The following is a 27,802-nucleotide window of genomic DNA, read 5'->3' as shown; positions in this document are numbered from 1 at the left end:
CCTGCAGATGAAACAGTGAACATAAACTGTCTTTTGACCAGTATGGACCAAAACAACAACCAAAAAAAAAGAAAATTAAAGACAAAAATAACCCTTCCTATTCCTAGGAAAAAACTACCCAAAATACTTGGCTGACATACTCATAAGAGGGCAAGACAGCATTTCCTTCGCAGACTGTGTAAACCACAATGGAACATAAAAGAAACTTGTCTCTAATCTATTCCCTAAAGCTCACTGCCAGACCCAACATTAAGGTATCAGTAAGTGACCAATGTAATGATTTTGCATGGTTGCAGCGTAACATCTACGGGATGTTGATAAAATTGCACGATTTATCTTTAGTCACAGCCCTGAGTTGTTCTTTAGGCTCAGAATAGAAAACATTACAGATACTGAACAAGGTTCGACTGAGGTTTTAAATGCCGTCATGCCACAATGAATTCCATGGTCTGTGGCACAGCTTTACAATCCAGCTGAGATGGGAACAAATCCTCGGTTGGGACATCATAAATATCACAGTTAAACAAAATGGCTTAAAAATTCTGTACTATCATTAGGCAGCACTGGAATTTACCACACTCCTAACTTTAGACAATGTTCTGCAGCCATCAGTTGAGCTGTGTCTTACGTCAAAGGAATTCCCATTTAATGTACAACAAAGCAACCACAGATCAGAGTGGCAAATCTGAGCCTTCCACTCCAACCTCCTTCTCCCTGTGACAATCCTCAGGTGAATCCCGGTTCTGCCTCGTGCTGAAAACGAACAGCAGCAATGTCCTGAGGTGACAGCTGTCAATAGCTAAGCTCTCACCACACCAGCCCCCAGGGTTAATTAATAGCTCTTCTTTGGACTGCTGATGTATTGAAGTTCAACAGTCCTCGCTGGCTTGTTAACATTTAGGAAATCTCAAGCTGGTACCAGAAAAAGATTCATTGCAAGGCTGATGAATAAGCTTAAGTTACAGATGAGCTTGCCTCATTCCTCTCCTTTTTTAATAAAGCAGAGCCTTTTGTAAATTAGCATGCCTTAACATATGCATTTTATGCACTTTAAATTTGTATTTGTTGCACGTGTTTTATAGCAATGGTCTTTCTGTACGTATGCAGCACCTTCACTTCAAGACTACAAAATTAAGTGTAAAAATTGTATTACTTTTACAATAACGTAGTGGGGGAAAAATACAAAAAATCTGAAATTGCTGTAAACAATTTGGTTGGTAGGTTTTATTCTGTTGAAAAGCCTGATCTGAAAATGTTTCAAGCCACTCCACCTACGAGAGAGGTACTGATGTGTATATGATGATCACAGAATCACAGAATGGTTTGGGTAGGAAGGGACCTTAGAGACCATCTAGTTCCAACCCCCCTGCCATGGGCAGGGACACCCTCCACTAGACCACGTTGCCCAAAGCCCCGTCCAACCTGGCCTTGAACACTTCCAGGGATGGGGTCTCCACAGCTTCTCTGGGCAACCTGTGCCAGTGCCTCAGCATCCTGTTAGGATGTTTAATAACACCGCAGTCTCACAATACGAGATATTTATTAGCCAAGTGAACTGATACATATATTCTGCTGAAGGACAGGAAAGAGCAGGACCCAGATCTACCCAAGGAGCCCTTTTCTAACACTTAACAATGCCCTCTCCTAAACTGCCAGGGTGAAAGCGCTAACAGTCACAACTCCACCAGGGATTAACAATTCATTCCACGCAGATTTCCAAAGTACATGCTTATGCCCACACTGGGAGCTTGCATTCTGGAAAAAATGCTCTTATCTTTGTAAAGGTAGTCAGGTTGGACATCAAATACTACTTTAATTATCTCATCAGTGAGTAAATAAGACAATTTGCATCTGCAGTTTGGCTGCTGTGGTCAGTACAAAGCTTTCAATTATTTGACCTATTGCAAACAAATACACAATGTCCATTTATTTTTCCTCAAAAGCATGATAGTTTTAATTAAAATTTACACTATTGTTCCAACAACTGGGTACTCTGACTTGGAGTAATATCTAACCTAGTGGGGCTGTGACTGCATGATATAGGGCAAATGAGGAAAAGGGGCAGGGAAGAGAAGAGGGAGCGAGGTGTTAATACATTTTTGCATTATTAAGAATTAATTAGACAGTTTTAAAATATGGGGAAGTGAAAAAGAAGTAAATGGGGGTGGGGGGGAAAGAAGCTAAGACACAGGCAACAATGAAAGCTCCCTCCCTGCACAGAAACATAACAATGAAAACAAACAGGGGTCTTCAAAAGGGAAGTAAAACTAATATAGGCAGTGGTGAAAGAGCTATGTAAAAGGCAAATATACCAGTGTCAGATAATAGAATGGCAATTAGCCAATAATTTAAAGACAAAAGTCTCACATCAGAAGGAAAAGGATTTAAAAAACATGTATTATCTTGCTTTCCAGCCCTCTTGCAACTAGAGCATTGACCTTGCAACAAGATCCTGACGGCTGGATGCAGTTCAGTGGGACTATTTACATCTTACGGGTAAGTGGAGTTGGGGTCCGAGCTAATAAATTCTGCAAGGGAGAGAAACGGTGTTATACACTGCAGCTAGCTTAGATCCAAATATGATCAAGATAACTGTGTACCTCATGGGCGGGGAGGCTGAAAACACAACTCTGCAACTGTATTTCACATCCAATTCTATTGCGCATTTTAGAAATACCGGCAGTTAAGGACCACCAAGTTACTAAGCAAGCAGTCTGAAGGGCCACAGGAAAATTTTAACTTTGTCATTTTTTGGTTTTGACTGACAAATCATAATGCTTAAATGTTTCCTCTCTGTAAGGATTTTTTTTTTTTTTTATGATGATGATGACACAGATAACCATTATGAAAAATTGTATCTCAAAAGCCTGGAGCAACACACAAGATTTCAAGATTATTTAATGCTTAGAAGTTGTTTAACCAAATGCAAAGTGGTCTTGACAGCATTGTAACTAAATTTTTACTGGAATTCACTAAGATAAGCACCTTATTTTTTTAATGTATGATCAAAGCACAGAAAGGAAAGATGAAAACACGCATAAAGCCAATCCTCATGGATCGACATCAACTCACATTAGGTTCTTAAGGAATGTAAGACTGACAGACTGTTCTCTGATTTTTATATTTTACTCACTGGCTCAAATTCAGATTGTACCTCCCTGTCAAGGCTCCTGCAGGTAATTAGTAGTAAGGAAATAATGGCCTCCAAAGTATGTGGTTATTATTGTTCTATTCCAACTAAACACAATACTTGGCAAAAACAGAGGACTCCCCTTGTTCCTTCCAGCACTTCTTCCTCCTTCCTGTCCCCTTCTCTCCCTCCAAACCCTTCCAGCCAGTCTCTGAAGTCAGTGGACCCATTAAATAAATCACAGCAAGCCTCTGTGCAACATTTCCCTTCTGAAGAATTTCATTTGCCCTGCCTGCTTAGCTGAAGAAGTGGCTTTTTGTCCCTCGCTGCTGATTCTGAATTGCTTCTTGGTTTTGTGAAACCAAAGCCTCCATTCCCTTTAAGCAATATTGCTGCCATTTACTGTCATACTCGGATAAACTGGGTGACTTGCCAAAATGTATTCCAGCAGCGCCCAGCCTCAAACCCAACGTGTTTATGCAAACCTCTGTGGATCTGCTTCCCGTGAATGAAAGAGTTAATCCAAAACACCTCCACTAATGTGTAATTGCAATTAACGTGAAGGTTGCTAACAGAAACAGAAGAGAACCGATGTTGAATTTTACATCTATTTAGGAGCGACCCAGTTTTACACAATATGGAAGAATGGCAAAGAGATTTCAATGGGCTTTTCATGTACAAGGCCCCGAGGTAGCAAGATAATGTTTTGTTTCCATTTCCAAAGGATGTAACTTTCTTAAAAAAAACCACAAAACCAAACGTAATGAAGGGAGGAGATGTTCCTTATAAAAAGGGAGGGTTGCATACCTTATCTGCCTTCCTATGACACTGCTGACATCAACAGCGAAGGCATGACTACAGTGCTAGTGTTTTGGTGTGTTTTTTTGCTTCTCCATTAGTTTTATAAGATTGGCTAGGATTTACATGAAAGGTTGTTGATCACCTAAGGCAAATAGCACGATCAAATAGATTAAATTAAAAGCAACCAGCCTCAACAAGCAAGACACAGAAGGCAGATTCTATGAATGACATACTCACTGCTCTACCTGCAGACTGTAAATCATCAGAGGCTCACTTGACAGTGCCAGACACAGGCAGATCAGCACTAAAACATCGGGAGTCCAAACACTGGAGGTTTTTTCCTGAACAATTAGCCTCTTGGAAGTGGAGAGTGAGGGTGGTTTTTTGCATGATTCCCCCCACCCCCATCCCCCTCTTTCATAGTCAAACACTTGGGGCAAGGCAATTTGACACTGGTTTCTGTAACAAACCTGGTCAGGCAGGATTTCTCACACACCCTGCACAAAAGGCTAACCTCTCACAAAGTACTTATTGGAGATTTACGTCAAGGTTGAGTGAACTGCAGCCAGGGAACTGAGCTCCAAACACTGTGTGAAAGGCTCTGGTGCTAATCACTAAACCAGTGGGTTAGCTGGAGACGAACTGGGGAGGGGGGAAACAACAAACAAATCAAAAATGCTCTTTGTGGTATAATGTTTCCAATATTCAGCTACAATATTACCGGGGGGAAAAAGTGAATCACTTGTAATGGAAAATTTCCTCACATTATCCAAATATTGAAATAGCTATACTAAAACAACCAATCAGTTTCACTATTCAAAAGAAGGTATGGTGGTCACTGCTAGGATTGGTTTCCTTCTTTCCTTTTTTCCAACTTTTATTCCATATTTCCAATAATATATTAAGGGGTGACTATGTGGTGCTGTAACTCAGACACTGTTCTCAGTTGTTGCTGACGAAGATATCTTCCAGAGAGAATCCATTGTTTGATTTATACGCAACTGTCAGAGGTGAACTCTATCAGATAAGCAACTGGAATAAAGCGAGTGACAAGTACCGACAGACCTTGGCCAGGCTACGACAGCAGGACCTTGTTAGAACATACTAACTGACTTGTTCTGTCCATCCAGCATGGACAAGCCACACTGCTGTGTCTGAGTGTAAATGAACGCATTAAGAGTTTACAGCACATACTGCCTTGTGTTCACTGCCTTTGAAAAGCTAGCTAGCCTTTTCTATTACTATATCTTTATGGTCCAGGTTAAATATGTTTTTTACATTTAAAACTGTGTGTTACACAATTGGTTCAGCTGAAATGAATTCCAAGGGGAACTCAAGATGTTCCCCAGACCTGCTCTTCAGTCATCGTTTGTCCAGAAGTGAGTTCACATTTATCTGAAAGTCATTTTTTCTCATCTAAATAGTGGAAGACATTTAGATATTCCTAAATAAAATAGCATAAGAAGGAATAATCAAAAGACTACGTAGTCTTTTAATCTTAAATGCCGTAAAGTTCTACAGAAAAGCTGTACTGCAATGCAGACATTACAGTTTTTGCCAGCTGTACCAGGCCACTTTCCTGCTGAAGGGTCCCACCAGCCAGGCTGCTCTGACCCAGCGGAGTCCTGTTCTTCCCTCCGCAGGTCTACAGGGGATGGGAAGGCAAATTTTATTTCCTCCTCTGTGATACAGTGTTGCACTAAATTTGACCTACTGTTTGTTTTGCAAATGTTTTAACATGTTGTTGAAATTGCCATTATTTCATAAAACAGTGTGGTTTATTACATAGATATTGTATATGCACATAATTGATCCAGTTGCTGAAGTAACTTTGTTCCACCTAATCTATCCTCACGCCACAATACAGAGGCAACAAACAACCGCATAGCAGTTTTCCAGCTTACTGTAAACTTCAGAAGAGAAAGGTAGCTACTAACTGAGGTACCTATTAGTCATCAATATTTAAAAAAAAAAAAAAAAACAAAAACACAACAAAAACCCACACAAAAATTCATGTATTATTTAAGAAATCAAAGTTACCATTTTGTAACTGCTGTTACAAAGATGGAAATGTTAAGAAAGACTTTCTTCATATTGCTGCAAGAATCCCAACTGCTGAGCATTTACTGCTGCCCTGTAAAATTGGGGTGGAGAAATTCTCTGCTGCAATAAAAGTGTCCATAAACCCATAAACAACAGACACATCAGTACCTTTAAATAAAAAAAAATAATAAAAAAAATATAATATTAGGACAGCCTTTCATCTTTACTGTGTCTGAAGGGCTTAGGATACACTGTGCTGCCTAAATATAATCAGCAACATTACCACACTAGTACCCTCAACAAGTTTTAAAGTGACACATAACCTTTAAAAAAAGATTTTTTTGTGAAATAGTATTTGTTAGTTGTGTTGGGAAACACAAAAGAACAAATTGCACAGGAAAGTATTACAGATTGTTCAGTGGTGAAGAAGTTAAATCAACTTTAAAAAAGCAGTCAATCATGCAATTCAACAACAAAATAATTTTGAAACCTCTAAAAATTACCATCTGAGTGTATCTGGAAAATTCATCGTGATGGGGTCTTATTGGAGATGGTGATCATTTTCAATGTGACTAGGTCCTTTTCAGTACGATGAGGGTTCTACTTCTTTATTTGTTTTTTGCTTTTTTTCTTTTAGGGACTTCTTGTGACCATGAACCAATCCTTAACACCTCTACTTGCCATGCACAGCTCCGCGTGCGTAGCGTGGCGCAGCACCCATCACAATATCCTTGACAGCTTTCCTTTGCAAAGACCCTGCCTAATTTTTTTTTGTTAATGCCTGCTGCAGAATGGAGACAAAACACTTTTATAAGCACCTCAAAAAACAGGTGGTTTGCTTGTTTTAATTTGTCTTTGAATGACTGGCGCTTGGGGCTGGATAAGCTTAGGAGATTTTTGAACAGAAAGCAGCGTAGAAAGGTGTTACACACCTGTAACAAAAGATTTAGAAAAGCGTCTGTAATGGACATTATGGGCTTGCTTCTCTTTTTTCTTCTTGGATCACCTTCAGGCAAGCTTTGGCATTTTGTAGAATTGCCTCATTTAAAAACACTTCTTTGTATTAGCATACCTGAGTGTGAAACAATCTAGAGCAACACGGACTTGCATATTTGAATTTACTCACCTGCTTTTTGCCTGTGGGATTCTTTACACTAGAATTCCCGCAAATTAACACACAGAGAGTTACAGAGGGTCATTAACGTCACCCAACCTCAGTCACCTAACTTACAGGCCTAAATTAAGTAATCTGCCCAGGCTTCCTAAATTGTCAGTCAAGGTAAAGTGAAATTATTTGAGAAGGCAGATATGCTTCTGCTTTGATTTGCATCACGGAGATACCTCTCTCTCTTCACCCGTTGTAGAAGGAGCCTGAGAAAACTACCCTTCCTACTTAGGCATCTCATCTAGGTTCCTACCAGGTGATAACACAGATTCCTGTATTCTCAGTGGCTCCAGCTCAAGATTTTTGCCCATTCTTGCCTATACTCTGTGACAGCTACTGTACGTAAGAAAAGTTACTGAATCATTAGAATCCAGTTATGGAGCTTTTTTTCTTTCTCTTTGAAGAAATCTATTCTTTTTCAACAGCTATCCACGCCCACAGCTTAATCGTGAGCAATTAATGAGAGTCCATAAACTCCAAATTACAGCATATACCGTATACACATTTTCCAGAAATTCATCCCGTGCATCCCAGTAACTGCAAGGTGTAGGTCGTCTAAATGAGGTCATGAAAACTGCACAGAGGGGCTGAATATGAGTGGGGAAATCCACATACAACCCTCATCCTATTGACAGTGCTAGGGGAGCAGGAGATCAATCTGAGACATAGCTTAGTAAATCAGTGAAAGGCCTTTAAAATTCAAATACATTGTTCAATGCCCAATCCAGATGCTTCCTTTCTTGCTTATTCTAAGCATGTATCATTTGCATAGCCCTTGTGTATAAGAGAATGACTTTCATATGTACACAAGGGAAAAAACATTTAACAACTAGTAATGCTGCAGTTTAGTCCCATGAAATATGCTACACAGTGGCCTTCTATTGCTGCTCAATGCATATAACCTGTTAGATACATCAAAGTACGTGAACCAGGAAGGTCATCCCTACCCATGATAATCAGAAAAACCGTAATAAACTGTTTTTCAGTTTCCAAACTTAGTGTAATCGTGCTTCATTTCTTGATTTCTCTGTTGCTGTTAGAAATGAACACTGCTGAATATTTAACAGGAATCACCAAGAACATTAGGTCAGAGTTTGCATTTCTAGATTTAAACAGCTGACTAATGTATAAAGGGTAGCAAATCACTGATAATCACTCAAGGCCTCCAGTAACTTAAAATGGATGTTAGCAGATTATTTACTGCACTTTGAGATAGATTTCACAGATTCAGAAGGAGCAAAGGCAGGCACACTAAGAGTGAGAGGTATAAAGAAATATAAAGTGCTAAAAGCTTGTTTGAGATGCAAAAAAAAAGAAAAAAAAAATCTATATTGTAAAACTTTGGACAAAGCTCCTTGGGTCATTTTTCCTAGTTAATTCTTTGACTTCTCAGAGACGTGCTTTCTCTTCAGATTCCTTATTCCTTTTCTGTCCTGGCTCTCTTACAGGCTGGGCCTTCCTGATTTCTCAGAAGTTAGCCCAAGCGACAGGGAACACTCCTTTTCCACACACACACACCTCATATACTGAAGGAATCATCCCCAGTCTTATCCAAATAAGCTCATTAATTTCTCCTTTCCATCTTACTCCCTTTCTCTGTTTCACAAATATCCTTTCATTCCCTCTGATTTTAGTGTTATCTTACAAAGCCATCAGTTTAGCATGTCTTTAAATATACTGGCAGAGAATTACTATCACTTTGCTCCACACAAAGACTAGTACTGAAAATAAAGCTTTCATCCTCAATGGCCTTACACTATTCCCTTTTTAAAGAAATGTCACCCTAGAAATTGAGACACATATATTAAATGAGAAAAATAAAACTATTAGTATTCTAAGTTTTAGCTAAACCTCCTCCTTGCCTTCTTGATTAAAGCCGTATTAGTGTTTCCCATTGACTGACAAATTACATTTTGGAGACAGAAGAGTCATTAACTGCAGATATGATAAAGTTTTGCTTCCTACCTGCAGTGATAAGGCTGCCATTTGGACAAAGCAGAAGCAGGCACTCCTTTCATTTTTATCACCTCCTGTAATTGCTGTGTGGTGGTGTATGTGTCTAGGCTTTCTTCAAACTTACCGGCGACAAAGCCAACACAATGAATGTCCAAAAGATGCACAGTTCTCTGACTATATAAAAATAATTTTTTGGATGAGGTAACTCACTTTTTGTACTTCACAACTGTGTTATTTAAATTTGCATTGGCTCCAGGAATCCTAGACAGATAACTCAGGCACAGACGCCTCCATCACGATTAGATGAGACAAGTCCCACCCTGAAAGTCCATGGGATGGGGTAACCTCAGGGAGGTTTTTCTTCCCTAACATCTAGGGATCATTTCCTAGAGCAGGAGTCCCGGTCAAAGCCAAAACTCTCATTTATTTCACTGAAATCAGGTCCAGGCCAAATGGAGTAATAAAACAATATGGGGTAACAGGCCCAGAGAGAAATCACTGCTTTTTTACCTGGTGACTCTGGAATGACACCAGCTTGGCATGGGGGGAATAAAAAGAGGGCTTTTCTGTCGTATTTCACTGTAAGAGTGATTGAAAATGAGATTCAAAGTTAATGCCTTGTTTCAGTTTTAGGGCCACAAATTTATTCTCTGTATTCTTTGTATTTAGTTAAAATTTTCTGTGCCTGAAAGCAAGTTGCTGGATTTCTGAACACTACAACAGATTTCATGTTCTGAACTTGTACATTAGACTTTTGAATTCGTATTCCAGCTTCAATTTCGATGTATGTCAAACACAAGATGTTAGGCACATTCAATGCAGTTCTCTACATGCACACAGCCCTGTTCTGGCTTTCACCTTCTAACTGGGAACCTGCCATCTGCAGAGAAAGCCCTATCTTCTAAACGCAATTTATAGTTCCCGGGCCATGTTCAGACAGTTTCCTTAGAGGACTCCATCTGTTTTGAAGCTGCGATAGGCTTTTTTTCCTGCTGCTATCATTATACTCTTTTTCCCAGCAATTTCATAAACTCTTTTAATGTGTCCTTTCTATCCCTTTTGTAGTCGTGATGCCACACAGTCCTGCAAGTTATCAAATGACAGTAATGTTGGTTAAAAAAAGGTCAAATTTCACACAGAAAAATAATAAAAAGGTTGTCCATTTTCCTTGCTATCTAGAAAGCCAAATCAAACATTGATCTTAAACAATCGAATTTAATATTTCAGCAAGATCGGGACAAATTTTTCATTCTTCTTGGTACAGCTTTGCATTGGCACAACTGTCAGCGTATTTCAACTATTTGCACTTCCAGTGTTATTAATGGAGGGTAACTTGAATCTTTCAACACCTTCTCCTAGAAAAGGATGTGAGGCAGGTTGACATTCTGCACATACTAACAAGAGAGTGATATATCTATGCTGGTCATGGTAGAGTTCTCCAGAAAATCCTAACAGAGGAGAGAAGGCATACATTTAAACTTTCCCTTTGGAAATATAATTTATTTTAATATGTTTCCAGTACACTTTCATATCTAAAAGCTTCTATAAAAAAATAATGGTATCAGATGGTTAAATAGATGTTGTTCTTCAAGTCACCAAGTTTCCGTATGACTTATAATTTTGATGATACAGATTTATAAAGCATATTTATAATTTTTGTCCATTATTTAAATAATTCAGAGAGAAGAAATGGTAGGCCAAAATGTTTGACAACTCATTGCCAGCTATTGAAAACAACCCTCTCTTTACAACTGTGACATGACTAGAAACCAAGACCAGCTGAAGCGCTTTTGACAATAGCAAGATAATGTTACACAGTTCCATTTCAAAAAATCCTAAGGAAAATCCATACTTTTTGATAATTCTGTCCTGACTACAGATACTATCAGTATTTTTAAAACTTGGCTGATCTCCAGCTGGAGTCTTTCTGGTTTAGCAGAACAGAGCAGTAGCAGCAGCACAGGTATGATTCAGTGAAGACACTGGTAGACATATCCAAAAACCATTATACTTGTAATTTCTATGGAGACACTTGAATAAGTCGTGTGGAGTGGACATAAGTGCTAAAGGCCACCTAAATCCATCAAGGGCACTCCACCGTCTGCAAACAGGCTAGAAAAACAGTAACATTTTCCTCCATGTAAAAATGATGTCACATCTACAGAAGAACCACAGCAACTTCACCTGAGAGCTCTGATTTCTCCACACTTTAAAAACATAAAAAATAAACAGCATTTTTCTCTCCAGGATTCATTTAAGCAATGCTGAACCGTATGAGCAATGATAGCAGAGAAAGCACAAACTTCTCAAATTTCCTCCCCGTTGTTGCTGTTTCCATTAGCTGCATCAGTGTCTCTATAGCCTCTTCACTGAACTACGTAAATTCGCTCATATAAATATGGCATATGCTATAAATATAGCCAAGGGGGTTTTATATAACGTATGGGTATATTCTGGGACTATATAGAGCTGGGAATACCACACTCTTATGCCTTTGCACAGCACAAAGAGAAACCTCAAGATTAACAGGAATTGGTCAGGCTTAAACATCCTTTCTGACATTTCTCAAAGGGCAAATGCAACTGTTGAGTTTTTCTTTCTCCATCTAGAGAGATATTACAAATACATCTGAGAAGGCACAGGCTAATCTCTTACATACGCCCTCGATTCAGTCCATTCCCTCTCTCCTTTGACACTGACTATAGACTTCTTAGTCATTTCAGTAAGTTTACATTTTTTCTCAGTTATTTCTAACAAACCACAGTTACATGGCAAGGAGATGAAAGGTTGAGCAAGATTCTCAGGGCTCATGAGTAAAGTCCGTAACAAGGCACAGCTGATCTACAGACAGACAGACAAAGATATCAACCATGTGTTGAAAATAAACAGTTGCAATTCTCTTGCGCTGGGGAAGGGGAGAATATCACACTGGCAATGTCCGAGCAGCGAGAACGACGCTGCCACTTCTCTGGACCTGCATTCATCCGGTGATGGGAGTATGTTGTTTATACAGTCCCGGTTCTCATGTCTATCTGTTGTTCTCACCATCTTGACCTGACATGATGGTTTTGAAAGCATTAGTTCATGTCAGAAGCATGATAGTATCACAGCAAGGCAATTCTGTCTGCAGGAGAACAGCTCTGACTGATAGACAAGAGATAAGTGTATACCAGACACACAAAATTTTAGCTATTTTTTATAAACCTTTCTGCTTCTGAACTATCCAATGCTCCCAAAGCAATTTGTTAATATTCATAAATCTCAATGTTCTTTGGAAGCTACGATAGAATAAAAATATGCATCAACAGCAGCAGAAAGGAAATCTGCATTTGTCCCAAATCACACAGCCTCTCTAAAAGAAGGGACCTGGGCTCCTCCTCCCCTATGGATCACACCCTCATCTCCTTCCCAGGCAGTTCGCCAAGCTATAGAATGGACTTGCAAACATTAACCTGTGAAGAGCTGTTGAACGCCCTGGCAGGCAACCTCAGGCTAATTATCTGATATCCCCCCTGACAGCTGTGAAGCAATATTTTCTTAGGGGTAATTTGACTCCGTTGCTGCAGTCAACATACTCTAACAGAATGCTGCAAACCTGTGAACACCTATGTTTTATCAATTGCAATACAGGTTACAAAGCATTATAAACATGGGAATTGTCACATATCGTATATCATGATAAGTCCTACAAAAAAAACCAAAAACAAATGCACAAACTTTAAAAGGATAAAATTACTCTGGATGCATATTTCCCAGAGTATGCTGTAAATATTAACATTTACCATGAGGAAAACATAGAGCCCTGATGTTTTCAATGAAATAAACCCGGAACAAAAACCAACAGGCCCATCAGATGCAAAATAGATCTAGACTTACTGTGCTGGAACATGGCATAGAAACTCGGTACAGGGACAGACTGGGCATATCGGATGCAGCTTAAACCATAAAAAGCAGAGGGGAAGCATGTGGCAAACCATATAGTAATAGTACTACTAGTGGTACTACTTGTTGTAGCTTAATGCCTTCCACAAGCCATCACAGGAGCACTACGTTTACCTACACTTTTACTTCATCCATTCTATCTGAATTTTCCTCTTACTTTCGCAGACTTCTTGCTGTCACAGATATCAGTTCCTATGAGTGCATCTGCAACAAATGTCCATCTGTTAAAATGCTGCTACTGTTGCAATAGCTTTCTGCATAGTTTAAATTCCAAATATAAAATGGTAATTAACTCTACATTGTGGAAAACTTGTTATTTATGTAACTGTTTAACTTTTTCAAATGAAACCGTACATAACGGCACTCGGAAAAGAGAAGGAGACATGTGTTAATAGGTATCTGCATTGTTTACAGACTTTGCAGGTCATTACAAGGAACATCAATTTTCAGAAAAATGAAGATATTTACAAAAGAGAAAACAGTATATTGGACAAGTAGAGATTTTCCATATTACTGTCACTTCAAGCACATATAGAAATTCTTTGGTACATTCCTACACTTCTGGAAGGTTAATGATCCAATGGCTGCAGAAAAAAAAAATGGGTTTGTCTTATTTAAAAGAAATATTCCTACCCAGAAGCTATTGCATTTTCTACTTGATATGTCACTTCTAAACTGAGAAACTAAATGCTTCATGAAAATGGACAAATATCTAAGAAGCATTAACCAAAAGAAGAAACAATTAAACTTCCATTATGGACTAATTATTATTATTTCCACAGTTAACTAGGGCCTATATGCTGAAATAAGACGTCTATACAGTTCCAGGAGGCAACCCTTCAACCCTGCGGCTTCCCGACGGCAAGCAGCGAGGCAACGCACCCCGGCAGAGGAATTGCTCCCAACACTAAGACGTTACAGCTCCAGGAAAAACGTGCCGCCCTCGGGCTGGTCCTGCTGCGGAGAGGTTTCTGCCCCTCCAGGTCAATCATCCCCAGATGAGATATGTATCGCCAGCACGGCTAAGCCTTGGCAAAGAGCTGGGGGACAAACTCTGGACCTGCACAAACCATCGTGGCTGGGGAGAGAAGCATCTTACAGGGAAAAACCCAGAAAGCTCAAGTATCCATTTTGCCCTAAGCAGAAAAGTTTTGGCAGGTTTGTTTGTTTGTTTTTATGTTGGGAAAGTATTGTTTTTCCTGGCCTCTATCCTATCTTTCAGGAGGAAAGGGGATATTTTTACTACAAGAAAATATAACGTTAATTAACTTTTGTTAGTAATATTTAAGGTTTTTCTCTTTTCCGAGCAAAAGAATATGCTTATTCCTGTTTCACACAATGAGAACTACGGTTATCAATTCATTTTTTTCAGTTTTAAAGTGGGTTATTTTCTAACTACATTATTTATAGGCTCAAATGATTATGGATGTTTTGTAAACCAAAAAAAAAAAATCATAATTATCAGATTGAAAGCAGATGCAGGTCAATGCAATGTAACACTTTACATAACAATCAATAAAAACGTCAATACAAACAACTGCTAAAGGCACCATATGACATTCCAATGGGGGAAAAAAAAATTTTCTTCATTTTCTCCTCAGACGCCTTGCTTCCTTTATCAGCAGATGGCAAGCAAATTACTAGTTCAATCCATATGTCTGTATCTGATAGACAGTGTTTTACAAGTCTGAAATTAGTTTGAAACATTTTGATGTTGGCCAGACTACAGAGGAAAACAGGATAACTTTGTCTATTAATGAAAAGTTGGTTTTGTCATAACAAATACTTCCACAAGCTACTACCCATCCAGACTCATTCAGTCGCTAATGGAATTTGTACCCAAAGACATAATCTGTGTTTAACAGACTAACAATTTGTAGTTTCATCCATTCTGTTCTTCTGCTGTGCTCCAACATGTCTCCTTCCACCAGCTGAGGTTTACTTAGCGGTGCTGATGAAAGCAAGCAAGGCCATGAGAATATTTTTGGTAGGAAGGATATCAGATCGCCAGGGCCATTTATGTGCATGCTAGTAGGCATTCGAGAGAGAACCTGTCAGAGCAAAGCCCATGCAGACCAGTGCCCTGGCTCCAACCGTGGCAAAGTGCGGATGCCGACAAGAGAAGGAGATTTAGACAATTTTGCTTAATCTCTCCCCATCAGGAAGCCTCCGTCTGCAATGCAGACGACGTATATTTTAGGAAAGGCGGATCAGAAAGCCTAGACAGTTCTTACAACAGAATGAACAGTTCGGTATTTTTTCTTTCGAAATAAAGCTCCAAATTTGGAGAATTTCAATGACTTTTACTATAGAAAACTGTGAGTTCCACAAAAGATTGATGGGGGAGAGAGATAAACCAAGCTAAAGAAGACAAGCAAAGAGAGGTTACAGTGAAGTTTCCTTGCAACCTAGCCAAGCAACGAAGGAAGCAGATCTGTACTGATAAAACCCGCTGACAGCGGGCGTCTGGAGGCATTCACAGCCAGGCAGAGCACCAGGCACACGCTGCAGCTCACGAGGCACTGGGACCCCCTCGGGGTGGACAGCTGGATGGAGATCCTGTTCACTTCCTAGCGCTTACAAAATTTAACTTCTTTGCCAAGGACCTACAGAACCAGCACAGATAAAATATTTCTCAAATCACTGTTTTAAAAAATGTTCTTTCCTCACAACAGTGATGTACTTGGGGGACTGGTGTCCAAAATGGCTTATGCTTCACATCTTAAGGAGGATATCGCTAAGAAAGCCTTCAAATACCTTTAGCAAAGATTAAGGCTTCACCCCAGGCTGTCTGTTCACTCACTGAAATTATACATTTCAGAAAAAGTGCAGTCTAGAGATCCATACCAATGCCAACTCAGGGCACCGAAGTAAAATGAAACCCCTTTCCTGAGATACGCGCAGTCGGTCACGAGGCCTGACTAAAACTGAGTCTCATGTGAGGAGTCACTTAGCTGGCCATCGTACCAAGAAAGTCCAGTCTGAGGGACAAAATTTCACAGACATCAACTATCCTCTTAATTTTTGTAAAGTCCCTAAATCAAATCTGCTCTGACAGTTGTTATGGATAACCATTGCAAAGACCTCTACTGTCTAGTCGGTTATTAGAAGGCAAAGGCAAATCAATTAAGTGATGATTAAGTTTACAGTCTTAAAGGGATGAAAAGATCTATTTAAAAATCAACCCAGATTTAAAACTTCTGCTAAGCAGAACATAATTTTCTGTAATGGAAAAATCAGTACAGTTGTAACATACTCTTTGCTTTAAAAATTATTAACATCAGTCCTACAAACCACTTGGCTAAATAACTACAGAAATACTGTGTGAAGTAGAAAAGCTTTTTCATTTTTAATTTAAAAATAAATCTCACTTTTTAAATTTCATTCTAATTTTTAAACCTAATTTAAAATTAGTAAACCAACCAGTAAAACACATGTATGCACACAAACATATGTAGGTGCCAAGCTGTTTACAAGCCTTGAAGCCTAGAAGATTTTAATCACATTTTCCATTAACTCTCCCCACCCCTCAAACACTGCATAAGGCAGGGTTTATGAGAATTCTAAACAAAAGGAAATATTTAAGTTTTTAGCATACCTCAGTCAAATATAAATGAATTTCAGTAATATACTAATAGGTACTGTGCTAATGTCAATGGAGAGCTTTACAGATGTTTGTCTTCTTAATCAGCTGCAGGGAGGAATGCCAAAATGATCACCATAGCTGACTCCATTAACCGAATTGTAAAGAAAATGCTTTTTTCAAGAAACAGGCTGACTAAGCTTGTTCTGCACAATACAAACTTTTAAACAGATCTGGAATACATCCACTTTGGTTTGGGAGAGGAGCTGCCATGAAATGTTGAAAAAATATGGAGTATAACTCAGTATTTTCTCTTCTAACTCAAAAGCAAAACCCCATGAACATTAAAGTAGTTACTATCAGAAAAAACTCATAAATATGTAAAGATATTATTCTCCTTATGTCTTATAAAGGGGATAATAGTGGTATATTAAGTTTTGCTTTGATTTGAAAGCTTTCACCTTGCGGTGTCTGCCTTACAGCCTTTTAGTCATGTACAGACTGGAGTAGCAAGAGCTTTGAAGTGCCCAACTTCCAGTGAAGTTTCTAACATTTTTTAAATAAGTCTGAAGAGGTCTCTGTGTGATTTACCGTAATTTCAGAAGCTCAGAAATTCACCCTAACACAAAAAGATACAGTTTCTTCAGGAAAGAATGGGAGAGTCATTTGAGCACACTATCGCTGTCGGGCCACGGTGGGAGAGCTGCATGAAAATACTCTGGCAACATATCAAGTCAAATTCAAAATACTGGGTATATAAATGATGATACTCAGAACTTCAAGGGAAACAAGACACAGTTTTGTAAAGATGAGATTATTTTTTTTCAACCAGTAAATATAGTTTAAGTGATTCACAGCCGATTTTTATAATTGCAATGAAGCAGCTGTGATCAAACTCTATTTGTAGCATCATAATAAATTTGCCCCCCCACCTACTAAAATTAGTTCTAAGCATCCAAAATTCCCATTTGAACATCTGACTGAACAAAACAGGCATTGCTCCATGCCAAAAACTGGAGGAAATAGACCTAAAATATGCCATTTTCTCACCAGAATTGTAGGCTCCCAGAATAACACGTGAATTAAAACTCATTCCAAGCTTGTTTGCATTGCTCCTCATTCCCATTCATAACAAATTCCTTGACAAATGTTCTGATTATTTCTCTTTTTTCCTCACTTTTTTTAATTTAAACACAATTTTCAAATCACAGTCTTGCAAGGAGAAACAGCCGATAGTACAACCCATCTGAAAAAGGAGAGGGTGGAATTTTACTCTCGGCAAGTGCTGGAGGCAACTCACATGATTAAAGACTGCACTGTAAGCCATCGTTTAAAGACTTCTTCCCATAAGTGAAACATGTAGTTTGCCACTATACACATCAGAGGCACATAAACCAAAATGAGGTCAAAGTCAAAGAAGAAATGCAAATGCCTCGCTCCAAAATTCCTGCTTTTTTTTTTTCAGGCTGAAGGAAAGAATAGAAATTTTAACAAAGTTAAAATAAAAATTATAATCTGTTTCTTCAGTTTTTCTCTTTTGCTGGTATTCTTGAAAAAAGTTACATCATCATGCCCAGAGAAGTTAATGCCCATGGATCAGGGTCATCTTGCTGTGACTATAATGTTGCACAATACAGCGTAAGGCATCTGTTTTCACTCTCACCTTTCGAGGTGGGAAACTGCCCTTATTCCCATTTTACAGACAGAATCAGGAGGCTAAGGCCTGGAGCAGCCAAGAGATCATAGGGAATTCACCATCTAACTACGACAAATATGATTCACCAACCTCAGATCTGCAAATCTCAGGCCACACAAGGATACACATACTCGGCAAAGATTTCAAAGTCCACTTGCAAGCTGCTGCAAAGCGCTGCATAGCCTGGGCTGCCACCACGCCATTTCTTTCAGAAAACTAAGACTGTGCACAGTGCAAAAAGAGAAAACATCCTTTTTCCTCCTCCCATTTTTGCACAAATTATATCCTATCTGAACTCGAAATAATGTAACATTCAATATGGAATACATATATTTATAGATGTATATTGCATGCACATATTATTATATCACTACAACAAAAGATTATAAGATTTTCAAGAATATATATAATGCTACTCAGAAAAATGCTTAGAAAAACATGAACAGAACCATTTAGCCATTATAAAGCTTCATTTTAAAAACAGAACTTGGTACAAGAAGTAAATGAATTATATTAGGCAGGAAATTGTTCACTAAATCAATTGTGCTACATTAGAGATCTTAAAATTAAGACTACTTCCAAGGTGGCCACATGCATATTCTGAGGAGTGCTAAGGTAACAAAAGACGTTTGAGAAAACCTTCTGCATATCTCACATATAGATATATATACTTCTCTTTCAGCACACATCTGTTCATATAACAACTATTTTCCATAGTTGTCATTTTTAACTGGGTGTATTAACCCCTAGATACCTCCATGAAAAAATCACAGAATGTGTGTGCACACTGTTTATTCATAAATCTGTTTTCAAATCTTTACCATTTTGTTCAGATGTGGATAGCATCTGGATTCCTTCAAATCAATTATAATTACAATGCTCCCTTCTTAGTCCAATAAATTAAACATTTCTTTGCTGTCTATCATAATATCCCTCCTCTAAAAGAGGGTATTTATTGTGTCTTTTAATTACCAAATACATGTAGAAGGTTGTCTGAAATTCAACACAGAAAGAAACTCCACGCTTCCAGATGTTAGGGGTATCTTTACATAGATTTTCACTGTTCAGCACCATAGTACTTCAGGCAAAAACAGAATTATGTACAATCCTTGCCTGCATTCATCTATGAAATTTAATTTTCCATTGAAAATCTACAAGTTAGCAGCAAGTTCTGCCCTTGGACATGAATGTGTGTTTCCTATTGGATTCAGTTTGGCAAAGATTACCCTTAGTTTCTAAATACAATCGAAGCTTCCATTTCACTTTAGGTATATAATCTAATGCTAAGTACTACTAGCAATACAAACAATAATAGGGTTGTGTAGTGGTTATAATAGCACGTAACTTTTCAAAACTTTGGAGAAGCTCAGCTAATTATTGAAATTACTCGTCGTGCGAGAAGCCGGGTTTACTTACTTCCCAGTTTAAACAAGGCTTCCCATTGACGGTTCTCAGAATTGTTTAGACTGGAGGGAGCTGCTGCTGTGCTGTTTGCCTTTGCAGTGCCCACAGCTGTGCTCCATACCCTGACACTGCGTTAACCGAGCTGCATCCACTGAGAGCACAATTTAAAAAAAAAAAAAAAAATTAAAAAAAAATTCAGGAATGTATTTGAAGACAGTAAAAAAAACCCCCCCAAAAAAACCCCAGTTTACCAGGATTGGTTGTACCTAAAGGAATAACATTTCCTCATTCAGTGTGTCCGGTTTGGAGCAAGGGGGTATGAATACAGGCTGCAGGACTGGGTTGTTTTCAGTGTCAGCAAAGGCGGCTGGGTAGCGCAGAGGGGCTGAACCGGGAAGGGGACCTCGGTGCATCACCCCAGGGCGAGGGAGGCTCTGGCTCACAGCACCCCGCGCCAGGGGCTCGGGTTCAGGCTGGGGGACAGTGCTGGGGCCCCCCATGCCCGAACCCCCACCCGGCCCAGAGCAGCGGGGTCTGCCGGGGATAGCTGTACCCATGCACCGGGGATGCTCCCACCCTCACGCCGAGTGCACTAACCGCCACTCCCCGCGGCAGCGATGGCACGGCGTGGCTGCCCCAAGCACCCAGGTGACATTTGCCCAGCAAAGCCTGGCCCTGGCGCAGCATCCAGGTGACAACGGTGTGCTGCCGCTACTCGCTCCCTCCAACGCCAGCACACCAAACACTGGACCGGAGAGAGCAAAAGAGAGGTTTCTCCTACCCAAACTAGTTAAGGGTAATATAAAATTAATCGCATCTGACACTGATTGTCAATCTGGTTTGGCTACTCAGTTCAATACCAAAAAGCACTCTCTTGTTCTCATCTTCATTACCCTCTCTCCCATCCGAATGAAGCAGCTTGTTTAAATCAGGAATTATCTCGGTTCTCCCTGTTTGAATCATTGTTATTGATCATAGCAACTTCAATAAATCCTGCTGCTTACGCAGCGGCCCGGGGGCCCGTACCGATCTCCCCAGCCCTTTGTTCCACATACTGATTCACCTTTTCATCAAGGATTTTGACGTAGCTGCTGCCCTTTTGCATTATTACCGCGCCCCACCCAAATAATGATTTTATCATTTAATTCTCTTCTAAACCGCATTTCGTAAAAGGGAGAAGGGGAAAAAAAGGAATTAAAAAAAAATATGCACTGACGGGTGGGTAAACACGCACGAGGTGGGGTTGTCTCTCCACATGACAGACACGCCCCACACAAAAACCAGAAACATGCCTTTAATTGGGCAGGTTAACATTTTTCTAAAAGTTACTTTCTAGTCCTATCTGATCACTCTGTCAGGATGAGTAATGCAAAACATTCAATTTCTTGTGGGTTTGGTTCCAGTAGTTACTAAAAGCAGCCAAGTACATGTTTGTTTCTAAACTACTTGAAACCTTCAGAAAGTTATTTTAACTTCGTTCGCGAGCCCTTCACCAGCACGGGGATTTTACCCGCCTCGGTTTTGCGCAGGAAACCCGACGCTTCAAAACCATTTCTCTTCAAGTCCTAACTTTATTTTCTCATTTTCCTTGTTGGAGGATTCTTGCCGTTTTCCAGGATGTAGTTATATTTTTAAAAGTAGCCCACTGCCTCCCCAGGCAGAGACTTGTGGAAACAGGTGATTCTAAAAAAAACCGACAGGCTTTGGCAGCTCTCTGACCTGACAGAGCTCCGTGCATTAGTAAGACACAGTGCCTGCTGAGTTCCCCTCAGCTAATTAGAGGACCCGTATGGCAATGAATGGCCTTGACTATAAATACTTCCTGAAAGATCTCTAACAGAGTCAGAGGAAATGGGAAAAAAATGAGATGCAGCTACAGAGAAACTATTTCAGATGTTTCTTCTTTAAAGGGCTGCTATTTCTTTCCCAAAGTGGCGGAGGGACGAGATGCAGCATCCAAGACTGACATCAACTAAAATATAAGATGTATGATACAATTATATGCATTACATTTAATTCTGTAGATATACCATTAAGATGTTGCTGTCAAAAGGTGGTTGGAAATGGGACACAATGCCAAAACGCACAAAAACTTCCATCCGTTACCCTGTAGTGACCACCGAAAAAATCATATTTAAACCAAGATCCCACACTCCGTGCTGGAACCTTCCAGAGCTGCTCCTTGTGCTCCTGCTAAAGCCAGAGGCAATACTTCTACCAACATCAGAGAGGAAGGTTTACGTCAAAGGTGTGTTACCCTTCTGGCCAAGAACTGAATGTTTAGAGAAGTCCTTTGGAAATCACAAAGGCCAGTTCAGCATTTCCACGGCTTTGCAGCTATCTGGCACCTAACTCCGTGGATACCAGGAGTCAGCACTTTATAACAGGAGGAATAATGTTTCACCACTAGGGATTGTGCCTGATATTTACTACACTGACATTAAATCAATTATATGTAAATTTACTGATACATACATACCTATTGCTTGTTTTAAAATTAGCTCTGTCAATCAGCCACATAGGGAATGCAATACAGGGAGAGAGGAAATAACTTTTTTCTGATTTCCTGTCTCCCCCAAATTTAAAGCCGTATAACCAGCTCTAGATCAGAAGTATAAATATCACAGACAAAAAGAAAATAACTCTTCATAAAGTAAATGGAAAGTTTCTTGAAATGCCATTATTTCCTGTAGTGTGTAAACAGTCTGATCATTATGGTGCAAAATAATCTTGATTTAATAGAAGGGCTCATTTGATCCTTTGCCCCATATAAAAAGCTCATAGCAAAGGTTAACATAACTTCAGTTAGATATTTAACATTACAGACTGCAGCCTGCCTTTGATAAAAATCACCAGTACCTTTGCAATAATTTGACAACCTCTCTCCCTCTGATGGTACACAAATCGCCTCGTTACAAGAATTACGATTAATACACCGACATCTCGCTGTTGCCTTCAGGCGTATGGAACACACCGATGTGTGCTACTCTGCATCTGCATCGGCTAAACTATGATGCGATGCAGCAGGGTTTACCAATACCTTTAGGTGGGCTAACTACGTCTGTGAATAGATCTGAAGGTTCAGGCTGCAATTCCCAATTTTGTGGAAAATTTTTGTTCTGCAGTGTCCACGCATACCAAAACAGGACACTTCATTTAAAATCAGTTTAGCAAAAAGTTCCTGCTGTCCAAGATCTGCGTTGTCAAAGCATTAAACAATCTGCCTGGCCTGGAGTCCGCTGGCTGCCAATGTACTACCCAAAAAAAGGAACATTTTTGCATCTCAATAGACCTTCCAGTATCAACAAATCTTTAAACTATAAAATCAGCTACTCTAAGGAAGAGCAGAAATAATGTCTACATTGTACCACGCTGAGGCACATTTTTTGTAATTCCCATTTGCAAAACATACCGATTCGCTGTAAGTACAGCTGCTGGAAACATTTTAATAAGAAAAATAAATTAAAGCTACTCACAGAAGTGTACCAAGCCCCTGAGAAAGATTCTGTTACATACACACAGCTTGGAAGCGCTCTCGGGAAAAAGGTGCATCCACTGCATACGTGTGTTTGCACACATGCAGAGTTCAACCTATCGCCCCTGCACCACCCCCAAGCTCCCCGAAAGGTCACAAGCAATTCGGTCTTTTAGCAGCTAAAAAGGAAAGAAATCCTACCCTAATGACTCCCACGAATAATCTACTGTAGCACAGAGTCTGGGGAGGGAACGTGTCCATCACGCATGGAAGAAATGCAAGAAAGCAGCATATAAATGGCTTATACAACATGCAAAGTTGGAAATTACTTAGAGTGTTTTTCAGAAGTTTACAATTATCGTGTAGGCATTAGGGATTTCTGTGGGCAATTGTAGATTTTCACCCCTTCCCCAGTTGATCTGTATCGTCTTTGATATTTTATTAAAATGCTAATCACTCCTAAATTCAGTATCTAGAAAACCCATTTGCAGTATTAACCTCCATCTATATATGAAAAAATGTGAAAAACACGATCTTCCCTTTCCCTTTTCCCAGTCATAAGAGAACTAAAAAATGAAAAGCACATGGTATTACTGCTACTGTCAAATCATTACAAATCATTTGTAATAAGCAGAACCACTTTATAAATACTGAATAGCCAGTAAAACCAAAGGGATGTGTTGGATATTTTTTTTTCAGTCCATTTCTCACAGTGTTTATTCACTGAGTAATCCCCAAATTTTTGGCTTCCTGTGTGTCAGTCTTTGGGGGAAAAAAAATGAAGGTGTCCACAGTGATTTTATTATAGGTTTTGTTTCCTAGTCACCAGTCGTCCTAGGATACAGTATTTTGCATGAGCATTCACTACATGATACCAGAAGTATGTATTGATTTAATGCCTTGCTTTCAGAAAGGCCCAACTTTTAGCACAACACTAGCTATTTCTACTAGCTCTTTCACATTAGAAAAATAAAATTCTCCAAAAGTGGATAATCATGAGGGATTTGCTTAACAATACGGAGTATTTTTTTCTATTTCAGAGGCTCACAAAAATTAGCTTTTTCCAGAATGGAAAGGAAGTCTTTTTTCTGAACAATTTCTAATTCTGTCTGGGCCAAGTGAGCTTCCAGGAATACATATAGCATCTATGTATGTCAGGTAACACCCGACACTAAGCTCCCACTGGTCAAGCTGACCATCGCTTTGTCTTCTTGTTTCCTGGCTCCAGTGCTGCATCCCATAACTCTGTCTACAGAAAACTAAATCAAAAGCAAAACAAGGGAGTTAGGTTTCTATAATCTTTTTCACAGATCCAGGGGAATAGGGAATTAATATCACTCACAGAATCACACTCCTTCATCTTCCACCATCTCCTATCCTTCAGATCACCCCTTACCTTCAAGAAGTTTGAATTCTCCCTATTCTCCTCTATCCATCAACAGTGATGAAATATATATGATTAGGGACTCTGTTCAGCAGATGTAGAAAGTTAACCTCCTTCCCTTTTTTTAAATATTTCAAACTGACAAAGGCAACTTGGTCATTTTTCAAAGAAGAAAAGTGAAAACTAAAATATTGTAACTAAGGAAAAGACCCAGATAAACAAGTCCTTGGCACAACAGAGTTCAAAGAGCAAGGTAGCTAAAAGTGTATATTAAAGTAATTCCTCTTTGAAGGGTGTTGGTATGGTTTCACCAGTCAGTATAGACCTAATCCGCTAAGAAATACTTTCACAAATCTTATAAAAGAAAAGTTGGGTTGTACACATTTTAAAATGCAAAGAACTCATTTATATACACTGTTAATACACAAAACTAAGAGTTGTTTGGGTTTTTTTTTCCCCCCAGAAAATCATGGACATTACAGGTACTTCATATTTCTGAATATCCAGAAGTGGTCAAAATATTTCCAAAGTGATAAAAATACTGATTTGAAAAAAAAAAAAAAAAAGTGTATTAGTGCTTTTGTATTAAGACTTTTAAAAGTGTCTGAACTTATTTACTTATTTTTAAAAAGTGCATAAGAAGCAGCCAGTATACAGTTTCCCCTTCTATATTCACCAATGGCTAAAACTGATAATATAATGGCCTTATTTTACATCTTACTAAGATTTTAGGCTCTAGCTACCAACCAAATTTAGACCTTTATAGAGCTGATTCTGCATACTACCACATCCTTTTGCAGATTTTTGTTTAGTTGGGTTTTTTAATTCTTTAGTAGTCAAAAAAATAAATTAAAATTATTAGTCTTGTGATAACCCACAATATGAACAGCTCCTCTGGCCAATATGTCTGGCACTGCTAAGAACCACTACAAGAATTGAAGTGGGATGAAACCAGCATCATATGTACAGCATGAATTCCATGGCTAATCAGATATATGTATATACTTTTATACATATTTCCAGTTGGAAGAGAGAAATATAATCCTGCCATTTGCAGTGAGCACACACCCAGGTTTGCAACAGGGAACCTGACGTACCGTAACTGCTTCTTATACATGACCTGTAAGGTACAAAAGACTGTGGGCCCCCTAAATTGCATGCAGGCTTCAAGTAACATACACATTATTTTATAATTAGAATAACTGCAATATTTTTAAGACCACTGACTTAATTTAAAAAGAGCTTGTAAGACTTACATATGAATAAAGAAACAAATATGCCTATGTATAAACTTAGCAGACCACGGAATAAAACATTTATCTTGCCTTTTGTCTTCTTCTGACATGATGTTCACTCTTACAGTAATGGATGTTGTGATTATAAATGTTCTTATAAAAGACAATAAAGAAAAATAGCTGATCATCACTTCCATTCTAGTGAGGTTTGTCTGCAGACTGACTGCTCCTCTAGCAAGTTTCTAGAAGTTCAGATAGGGAGCAGCCCCGGCAAACACACAGTGATGACTCCAGCAGAAAGGCGCTCATTTGCCTCCCTGTTCAGTTCCTCAGAATGTGAGAGCTTTTCTAATCTCAGATTTCTCTACAGTGGGAAAAGCATACTTTGATGGAAGGGGAAGTTCCTTATACGTGGGTCCTTTTGTTTAAAAAAAAGACAGAATAGGAATTATTTGGTGTGACAAATATTCTCCTTTTCTTATCACCCAAGCTCCCTCCTTTTCTCTTCTTCTTTTCTTTTTCTTTTGCTTCCAAGGCAACCAGACAAGTGTAAAAATTGATATATAATTATGTTGCTTTACAAAAAAAAGGTTACTTTTTATTAATATTTAACTCAGGTTTTATATTCTTAGATATTTAATAATGTGAAATCTTGCTTAAGTGTGAACTGTCACACCACCACAAAATATAAGAGGTGATTAGTTGTTTTGGTGTAACAGATGTGCAGCCTTCTGGGGTTCTAAACCTTCCTTCTTCAAATGCATCATCAACCTGCACAATTAGCAGGAATGATTAAACAAAATTCAATCAGATCTAAATAGCAAAAGCAGAAGCACTTGCTTACTAATACTACATCAATATATACATTGTTTTATGCAAACACTTTGGAACATTTACTTGCCAGTTTAGCTCTACAAGTTTGAGTCTTTCAGTCTTGCCTTGATTTTTTTTTTTTTTTCCATGCATGAAAAAAACCCAACCACATTACTCTGGAACTGAAGAAATCATTTGCATACCTAATTAAACATAACATACATGTAATCATAAAAAGAGAAGAGGGGGGGAAAAGAGAGCTTCCTACCCGTAATAAGGACTGGGATTCATCCTTCGCCTTGCTGTCCCCGGATCCAGGGTAGGGCTGGGTGAGCTGCCCGGCTTTCTCCGCCGCTCCGGCTGGCACGCCTTGCAGGAAGCCCTTGCTCTCCACCGCCAAGCCGTAAATGGGCCGTGCAAGATGGGCAGCTTCTACGTTTGGACTATCCCTTAAAGGCTTTGGCTGCTCTTGGCCAACGGACACTGGGGTCAATAAGCCTAGACTGGTCTGTGTGTATGACGGGCTCCCCCTCAAAATGTCTGTTCCTCTCCAGGTCACGTTGCGAAGATCATCACTGGGACTGTCAGTCCAACCTTTCTCCTTGAGCACTTCCTTATCTTCTATCTTTTCCCTCTTCACTATGCTGTCAGATATGGGCTCCCCTATTTTGGGGTCTGGATTAATCAGACTGTAGACCTTGAGGTCAATTTTTGGCTCCTCCTTGATAGACGAAACGCCATGACTGTCCTCCCCATTGGCTGTAGTGACATCCATCTCCTGACAGTGCACAGTGTTGAAGTGCTCTAGTAGTGACTGAGTGTCAACAGCTGTGAAGCTGCACTGACGGCATTTGTAGCAGTTGTGTACTCTCCTGGAAGAAAATGAGATGTTTATTAACGTAAGAGCCTCCCCTCGGCCTTCCCTCTCGCAGTGGTTCTACCTACCAAGATGAAGAAAATAAATCGAACTTATAGTACGAGTCCCTCTAACTAAAGCAAGTGGGTTTACTTTGGTGTCTTATACAATGTGGGAAAAATCCTGCTGGTTTTCAGCCCCATGCCTTGCAATGCCCTCCTATCACTCGTTCACACTCCACTGCATTATTCTAAACTTCATGTAATTTTCACTGGGATTTTGTATTTTTTCCTCTTCAGTTTGCTGCAATACACTTTTC

General features: G+C 39.3%; 1 protein-coding gene across 8 annotated transcripts in view; it reads right to left on the bottom strand.

Moving 5' to 3' along the window:
- TRPS1 (transcriptional repressor GATA binding 1) overlaps nt 1-27,802 on the bottom strand; it is a 219,920-nt gene that overhangs the window by 127,391 nt on the left and 64,727 nt on the right. For all 8 annotated transcript variants that reach the window (XM_075743454.1, XM_075743453.1, XM_075743460.1 and 5 more), the window contains one exon: nt 26,896-27,499. In XM_075743454.1, the coding sequence (XP_075599569.1) occupies nt 26,896-27,499 (604 nt within the window). The remainder of the gene's footprint in view (nt 1-26,895; nt 27,500-27,802) is intronic.

This window comes from Balearica regulorum, chromosome 2 (genome assembly GCF_011004875.1).
Source record: "Balearica regulorum gibbericeps isolate bBalReg1 chromosome 2, bBalReg1.pri, whole genome shotgun sequence".
NCBI classification, from domain to species: Eukaryota; Metazoa; Chordata; class Aves; order Gruiformes; family Gruidae; genus Balearica; species Balearica regulorum.
Note: the sequence above shows the minus strand (reverse complement) of the source record. Positions and strands in the feature narration are given on the sequence as shown.